This window comes from Lycium ferocissimum, chromosome 3 (assembly GCF_029784015.1).
Source record: "Lycium ferocissimum isolate CSIRO_LF1 chromosome 3, AGI_CSIRO_Lferr_CH_V1, whole genome shotgun sequence".
NCBI lineage: Eukaryota > Viridiplantae > Streptophyta > Magnoliopsida > Solanales > Solanaceae > Lycium > Lycium ferocissimum.
This window is the reverse complement of record NC_081344.1, coordinates 20,841,784-20,850,838: the sequence shown is the minus strand read 5'-3', so window position 1 is coordinate 20,850,838 and position 9,055 is coordinate 20,841,784. Positions and strand designations below refer to the sequence as shown.

Genomic DNA, 9,055 nt, shown 5'->3' with positions numbered 1-9,055 from the left:
GTTGCAGTTTATTGAAAATTATTACTAAATGTGATGATACAATGGAAACTTATTGTCGAAAATAACAATAATAATTCACACAGAATCATTGACAAGTCATAAATGGACGAAACATTCCAATTGTGAAAGTGAGAGGGCAACAACTTGGTTGCCGACAAAAAAATTTATACCTTTATGCTCTTCTTTCTTCTCGTGACTATGAAACAATACTAGTCTATACTTCTATTTTGCCAATTGGGGTGTTTGGTATGAATGGGAATTTTCCTATTTTCATATTTGGTTGGTCAAAATTTCTGAAAAATGTTTTATTTACGATAACAAGTTCTTTAAAAATAAGAAAATAACTTCATACCGTTATCTCCACCATTCTTACACTTCAACCCTCCACTCCGATCCACCCCTTATAGTGTTTAGATTATATATTTTTGAAATATTAATACTTTCTGCTTACTACCAAACACAAAAAAAATAAGTAAGAAAATGATTTCACTTATTTTCCGTGGTACACACTTTTCTTCATACCAAAATACCCTTAATCTCCTAATATAATTGATCTTTTATCACTCCAAATCCACTGCCCCTCAGCCTCTGAACAAATGGCTTCCATTATCTCTATAACTATTATCCTCCAAATATTTTTGCAGAATTGTCTAGTTCTTGCTACTCCAATTCTTGGCCAAAGTAGAGAAGCTTTGGAGATAATCATCGGTGGAGGTGGCGCAAATTCTCCGCCACCACCTCCCCTAGACAATCAAGATTGTCCACCACCCCCTCCCCCACCTTGCCCTCCCCCACCATCACCGCCATTACTCCTCTTTGAAAGTAAACGCATAGAGATCGCCTACCATGCTATCCAAAAGTTTAAGCCCAAAATCGTGAATGACCCCCATAATATTAAAAACACATGGGTTGGCTCTGATGTTTGTAACACTTACAAAGGTTTCCATTGTGCAATTGTTCCTGACCTTAAGGAAAAAGCACTAGCTGCTGTTGACTTCAATCAGTTCGAATTTGATGGACCTGACCTTACTCTTGATGGCTTTCTTGATGAATTACCAGACATAACAGTTTTCCATGCAAATTCCAACAAATTTAAAGGTACAATCCCCAAAAAAATTGCCAATCTTCGTTATCTCTATGAGTTAGACCTTAGCAACAACAATTATAATGGTGAGTTCCCATGTGATGTTCTTGGTTCCAAGAAGTTATATTTCTTGGACCTTAGGTTTAACACGTTTTCCGGGTTGGTTCCACCTCAAGTTTTCTTGCTAAACCTTTATGCTTTGTTCATCAACAACAACAATTTAATGCAAAAACTTCCTGATAACTTGGGATCAACTCCAGTTCGTTACTTAACATTAGCCAACAACAATTTCACCGGTCCAATTCCTCGTAGCATTGGCCAAGCTTGTGAAACATTAAGCGAAGTTCTGTTCTTGAACAACCAGCTCACTGGATGCTTGCCGTATGAAATTGGGCTTTTAACTAAGGCCACAATTTTCGACGCAAGCAAAAACAAGTTAACGGGGAAAATACCTCATTCATTTGGATGTTTGGCTAAGATGCAGATACTAAACTTTGCACAAAATCAGTTGTATGGACCTGTGCCTGAACTTGTATGCAAGTTGTCCAACTTGCAGAATTTGTCATTGTCATACAATTATTTTACTGAGGTTGGGCCAGAATGCAAGAAGTTAATTCAAAGAAACGTTCTTGATTTGAGGATGAACTGCATTCCAGATTTGCCTATGCAAAGATCAAAAGCGGAATGTGATGCATTTTTGTGTAAGCCTAGATCATGTCCTGATGAAAAGTCATTGGGATTTGTTCCGTGTGCAATTGGCAAATTTGAGCAGAATCAACTGGACTCAAATGAACCGGCTCCAGCACCAAGAACTTACAGTGCTTTGAAACCGCATTCCTTGTAAGCGCCCTGTTTTCCATGTCTGCATAAACTTTTTACTAGTAATAAATTAAGACAGTGGTAAATGTAAATTTGGCAAGTTTCCTATGTTTATTGATGCAGACATATTATGTTGAAATTATAAGCAAATAATTATGTATATTCTGTTTTTAACTGTTTAAGTCTTTGGTTGAGATAGTCACACACTCACACAATTCAACATGAATAATAGCAGACAAAGATGTCGGTTCTTTAGCCCAATGGCTCACCAATTCATCTATGATTGATTATAACAATTATTGAGAAATTAAATTTTAGGGAAAATTTCTGAGACTTCCCTTTACGTTTTGCTTCGTTTCACTGGCCTTCCCTCACATTTGCAATATTACGACTACCTTCCCTATTTAAATTTTTTTGTAACAACTATTTTATCTTATTTTTATTTATGAAAAAATAATATATCTAGACTGATTTGCCCTCTCTAAGATCATACTCTCTTAATTAATTATTATTCTATCAATATATCCTTTAAAAAGCTATTTCTTAGGAATAAATAAATGAAATACCAAACATGTTCCGGACGTTTGGCCTCTTTTGTCTCTTCCATCAATCATGTTTTAACTTTTTGGAGAAAGTATCTTGCCCACTAACCCCTGATTGATTAGAGAAATATAGAAAAGAAATAGATAAAAGAAATTTTCACCCAAGATTTAATAGTTCGTTCATTCTTAGTCTCGGTAAAGTCCATCTTGTTGCAAGAGGAATGAACAAAAACAAATAAGTTTTTTCACAAATAAAAGTGCTAATGCTACAACCAATCCATAAAGCCGCCAGATACACCGGCCAAGGTTTCATGATGGTGTTAAAAATCAGTGAGGTTTACTCTTCCTTTTTGATGCCCATGGAACTACTGTCAATGGTTTAATCAACGGAAAAGGGTCAAATATACCCCTGAACTTTGGAAAATAGTTCATCAATACCCTTGGTTACTATTGGGTCAATTATGCCCTTACCGTTATACTTTGGGTTCAAATATACCCTTCTTTTATACTTTGAGTCCAAATATACCCTTTATCCGTTAAAATTATCCAAAGTGGACATGAGATATGACGCGACACTAACAACTTGGTGAGGTGGACACCACATGGCATGCCACCTCACCACCCCAACCCATTTACCCCTCTCTTCCCCCATCTTCTTCCACCACTACCATCTCTTCCCCTCTATGACCTTTGCAACAATTAGCACCACCACACCACCACTTTTTAAGGTCTTTAAAAAAAGAGACAAAAAAGAAAGCTAAACACAAATTTCTCTCCTCTGTCTCTTCTACTCTTACCCTTTTCAGTTTTCAGTGGATTAAGGTTGTTAGAAGTCGGGAAACTGAAAGTCCGTGGAACTTTAAGGTTGTTTGTTCTTTATTTGCTTGTTTGAGCTCAAGTACTATAAAGAAAAGTTGGAATATTGTTTTGGAATATTGTTTCTTTTTTAAAGAGTTCAGTGATGTATGATATCTGCGAATTGAATATTTTGTGGGGCGAACAAGGAGGAGTTGCAGAAGGTCTATTGAAGTGGTATAAGATTTGAGTTGCAGTGTATATTCCTTTGTAGTTGTAGTTCTGATACGGAGGATTAAAGATAAAATCTTTTGGAGTTCTTGAAATTATTGAGAAATGGATAATTCAGATAGGTCGTTCAATAATCAAGAGGAATCCTGATCATTTGGGTGGTGCTAGTGGTTGCAAAGGTTGTGGAGGGGAGGAGATGGTAGTGATAGAAGAAGGAAGGGGAAGAGAGGGGTAATGGGTTGGGGGGTGAGGTGGCATGCCATGTGGTGTCCACCTCACCGAGTTGCTAGTGTCATGTCATATTTCATGTCCATCTTGGATAATTTTAACAGATAAAGGGTATATTTAGACTCAAAATATAAAAGAAGGGTATATTTGAACCCAAAGTATAACGATAAGGACATAATTGGTCTAATAGTATAACGAAGGGTATTAATGAACTATTTCCCAAAGTTCAGGGGTATATTTGATTCTTTTCCGTTTAATCAATTACTTCTTGGGAATGTTAAAAAGTAAAAGATTACCCGTTGGCTGAGGAGCAAAAGGAGGAATCCGCTCGAGGAGAGACGCGCAGTGAAATAGACATGTCTGTGAAGATGCAGACTAACATTTTTTTTTTATTAGCGATCTTAATTCCGTGAATTTTGAAGACGCGATCCCTTTGATTTAATTATACAAACGTCATTTATGCAATTATCGGAAGAAGGATGCATGCATCAAAGGAGTCAATGAATGATCACAGTTGACATGCATTTGATTTGAAGCTGACAAGGAGCATGGATCAAGACAGATATTTTAACTTAACTATCCTAAGTCAAAGTTTTTGTTAGGATGAATAGTAGGAGCTGGCAATAAACGTTTTCCAGAAGGGCTTAAAGAATGAGATCTAAAAGGATGATAACTACAATTCAAACTCCATAAAGCAAACTACTACGGAAAGATGATAAAAGTTGTCATCCTCTTCAACAAATCAATAATTCAGAAAATTAATTCTGAAAATGACTAATAAAACTAGTTGATTTGAATTTGGGCCTAGGAGGAACAGGCCCACTAATGACAGCACCATTTTCAAATTGACTAGTAAAGATACAATATAATGTGTGGCAGCGAAATATCATTTTTTGTCAAAAAATTTAAAGCCACCTTGAGGGTTGGGGGTTAGGCATGAGTATGACCCCTACCTCATATATTAAAATTCAATAGCAAAAGGCAGCGAAATGTCTAAAGATGAAATAAGCATCATATTTTTCTCGTTCGATATTTAAAATATATTTAACCTGATTAACTCAAATTCATCCAAATAAAACTCGTTAAAGGATGAAATGCTTTCTAACCGTGACCCTTTAAAAAAAAAGAGAGAGAGATGAAATGCCTATTAAACCATGACCCCCTTCTAATGGTATCATGGTTTAACATTTATTTCATAATTTTTATTTAACTTTCGTGTATAATTAGTCCTTACCGAAGTTTTTCATTCTAATTCTAGCAAGTCTTTCTTCTTTTACATTTTAGTTTAAGTAAATGATGGTTAAACTATAACAACTTACATAAAAAGAAAAACATATCATGCATTTTTCTTTTCGTACATTAACCTTTTTTGTCAACTAAGGCACTTCTAGAGTTAGAAATATCTAACTTCTCCTTCTCTAATTAGACTTTGTAAAAGCCATATAAAAATAAAATAAAATGTAATGCTCAATATTACTTTTAATTATAAGAAGTACATTAAGATGCAGTTTTTTATCATTCATTACAAATAAGGGGAACCCTCTCCCTAGCATAATAACCAAAAAAGAAATAACAAACATACATTTTTTTGGTTAATAGGAAAAGGTAGTTGAATAAGCTTTAAAAATAAAAAGAACCATAAGAATATTAGAATGATCAGCTGATACGGCGGCACAGGGTAATACCATCACCAACAGGAAGCATACAAATCTCAATCCTTGGATCAACGGCTAAGGCTTTGTTAAGTTCCAATACAAAGTCTCTATAATACCTTACATATTTTCTCATTGGTGCATCAGCTGGTGCAGCCACAGAACCATTCCATAGGGTGTTGTCATACCCAATCAAACCACCAACCTTCACTAAATCTATAATCCTTTTATGATAGTTGATGTAATTGTCCTTGTCAGCATCCACAAATATGAAATCATATGTGCCATGATTCTTTTCCTGTAACCAATTGAAAAATGAAAATTATATTAGCTTTAGTGTGAAGAAAATTTAGATTACAACTTGGTTATATCGAAAAAAGATAATATTTTAAAAGTTAAAAGTTGCATTTTGAACATTAAATTTATGTGAAAAAGCAATTGTGATTGAAACGATTATTATATCATTTGAGAGACTACTCAAATAACGTTTTCAATATTTCACTTATATTTTATATACCGAATTATTATTATTTATAAAATTAGCATATAAAAAATACTCGATAACTGTCTGTTTGAATTAATATTGGTAATTTAGGAAAAGAAATTTGGCCAAACTTCTAAAATAGCTAATTTTGAAAAATGATTTTCCAAAAGTGCTTTTTCAAAAAGTATTTTATGTGAGAAGCAATTTGTGTTTGTTTAATCAAATTAAAAAGCACTTTTGAGTAGCAATTACTGTTTGACCAAGCTTTTAAAAAGTGCTTCTAAAAGCTGATTAAATTATGTTAATATTAAAAAAAATAAAAAAGATAAGAAATAAATTATTAAAAGGAAAAGCAAATAATGAGTGGATTTGGGGAGGAGTAAACTCACATCTTCAACCAATTGATCAAGAACAGGCAAAGCAGGCCCTTCTCTAAAATCAATCTTGTGAGATACACCGGCCTTTTCAATTATGGGCAGGCCTATTTCGTAATTTTCCCTGTTAATGTCCATTGCCAATATCTGCCAAAAAGAGAAAAACATTTTTGGTCATGTTAATGGGCAAACGGGATTTAAAATGCAATTTAATTCATGAAAAAGGGATATTGGAAATTTAATTTTTTGTTATACTTTATAGGCTGCACGTAATCTTCCTCCCAACAAGTCAATTTTTATTTGGAAGACAGGTGTTGCATTCGATTTAAAAGACTTCCCGGCTTTCACAACTAGTCATTAACCTCTTTCCGACCTTGCTAGTTCTCCAACTAGTTGTATTAATATCTTTTTTTAGTTTGATTGTGAAACATGGTTTAAAAAGGTCAACTGAAAGATGGTATACATCCACATTCAATCTTATTCTTTTGTGGTTGACCCCAGTGCTTAACATCATTATATAAATATGATCACGTATACTTTATCTTTTGGGTCTTCAAATTAGACTTATTATTGACACTTATACCCATTAATGTTGTCATTATAATGTAACAGTATAAACTAACGTATAGAAGCTAAATTCTGATTAATTACTTTTGGTCACTCGGTGGGGAATCCTCCCCATGACTCTTTTACATGTGTAAACTTTATTGAGAAAAAAATGAATTAAGATGCAAATTAAGATTGTTGTTAATTAGAATCTAGCTGTTGTAACTCCAACTCCACAAAAGGTGCATGTTTTAATGATTTAATCCTACCAAAGACGCTTCCTTCTTTTACTTTTCTTTACCAATAATCTGAACCACTCCCATCTAACAAGGATTTTAAATGAAGAAAAAAGAGAATGACAACTAAATATGTTTATTAATTCTCCTTTCCTCTCTTGCTTTCTTTCTTTAATGCAATTTAGTCGAATGTCTCCGTCTCTTCCTGGTAGGAAGTTTCATTTCTTTTCTCTCCTTCTTTGTATGTTTTCCCTTTTGTTTTTGGACATCATATGTTGGAGTTATCAAAGCAACTAGAAAACCCCCATAGCTCTTCTGGTTCCTACTTCCTAACTATATATTGGTAAAACTTGTATCGGATATGTTTACATCAAACCAACCCAACTTATTATAGCTAAGTATTTCATAAAGTGAATAAATTCATAATTAATTTACCACAGTTAAGTGGTAGAGCCATATGTACAAATACATGTCTTTCATCTATTCATTTGGTGTAATTAAACACTCGGTACGGGTAAATTTTCAATACTGGCTCACTCTCATTTTGTGTGATACCTTTTCTTTTTTGTCTTTCCAAAAAAAAGAAAGAAAAAAAGAAGAAGATATATTTCTATATTTTCAAAAAAATTTAACTTTAATCTTCTAGTTTCACTCTTAATATCGTGATTTTATAGCCAACGAATATAGGATATGTTTTATACTATAAATTTCAAAAGTCTCTTTTTCTCATTTTAAACTCATCTCGTCCTTCAAGCGACTGTAAGTTCGAACCATCAAAGCGATCTATTACCAGTTTGATAAAAAAAAATTGAATTTCCACGCAGTTAAACATCTTTACATAAAATGAAACGGAAAAAGTAAAAAAAAAAATCGATCATTTTCCCCTATGAATGTTATGTACCTTTCCATCATCAGGAATAGCAAGGGCAGTAGCAAGGAGGGAGTAGCCAGTGTAAACTCCGATCTCCATGGTGTTTTTGGCATTGATCAACTTCAACAACATGTTCAAGAACTGCCCTTCATCTGCTGATGTTGTCATTAGATTCCTGTGTTTCCAACAAACAAAAAGAATACATATATATTCAGTCAAAAAAGACAAAGAAACTATATTCTGCAATAGCCATTAATTAGATATCAAATAAACTCACCATGGATGCTTAGCAGTCACCTCCCTGAGCTCTTTCATGGATTCTGGCTCTCTTGGGTATACACTGGTCTCAAGTATATACTACAACAAGAAGCGATCATCAATCAGAGGCGAATTTAAGATTTCATGTTGGATAGAGAGGTCCTATGGCATCTACACTTACCAAAAAAACTACGTACTGTATATGACACTTTTCGCTTATAGAGAATCAGTTTGACTAATATTCGAAGCTAAATCAAATTAAATTAACAGAGTATATTCTTAAATTAAAATTTAGATATTTAAAAACAATACGAAAAATATCATAAGATGCACTTCTTCTCACATCAATATAATGAAAAATACATTCTAAAATGTTGGTCAATGTTCACATAATTTGAATCTCATATACGAAAAGTACATAAATTGGGATGGAGGAAGCATAAACGTAAAACTTAAATCTAGAGACAAGATTAAGAGAAAAAGAAAGTTGAGGAATATAGTTGTTATACCTGGTAAAGAGCATCACTTTGCAAAAGGCTCTTGTGGCCAACCTCTTGGTGTTTGGATACCTGATTACCATTCTCAGCCATTTCTTTGATATTTTCTTAGTTTTTTTTTTTTTTCCTCTCTCTTTTTGATTGTGTATATTTTCTATGTACTTCTGAGTTAGAAACCTATGGAATGGAACGTATATATAATTGAAACAAGGATTCCGGTTCGATGTTTTTCTACAGTGCATTGACTTTGACTATGGACCTTATGTTTGTGCTTATAATTATCGTACTTGCATGGACCGGCCGCCAAACCGGGTTCGTGGTTGGTGAGTTTTGTCAATAGTTGAGAGTTGAGACCATTGTATGGAACCCACTCATTGTGGGACCAATGGAAGTAGCTAAGGATGACTCTCAGTCGTTAGATGACATCATCAGAAGCCT

General features: G+C 33.9%; 2 protein-coding genes across 2 annotated transcripts; one reads left to right on the top strand and one right to left on the bottom strand.

Moving 5' to 3' along the window:
* The first annotated feature begins 465 nt into the window (after positions 1–465).
* On the top strand, positions 466–2,063 carry LOC132050011 (uncharacterized protein At4g06744-like). The gene has a single exon (XM_059441019.1). The coding sequence runs from the start codon at positions 597–599 to the stop codon at positions 1,926–1,928; it is 1,332 nt and encodes a 443-aa protein (XP_059297002.1). The 5' UTR covers positions 466–596; the 3' UTR covers positions 1,929–2,063.
* Positions 2,064–5,148: 3,085 nt separating this feature from the next.
* LOC132050010 (caffeoyl-CoA O-methyltransferase 5) lies at positions 5,149–8,789 on the bottom strand. The gene is made up of 5 exons (XM_059441018.1): positions 8,630–8,789; positions 8,140–8,219; positions 7,893–8,037; positions 6,225–6,356; positions 5,149–5,649 (listed from the first exon to the last, which is right to left on the bottom strand). Exons 1-5 carry the CDS (start codon positions 8,708–8,710, stop codon positions 5,356–5,358), a joined length of 732 nt encoding a protein of 243 aa, XP_059297001.1. The 5' UTR covers positions 8,711–8,789; the 3' UTR covers positions 5,149–5,355.
* Positions 8,790–9,055: the final 266 nt, after the last annotated feature.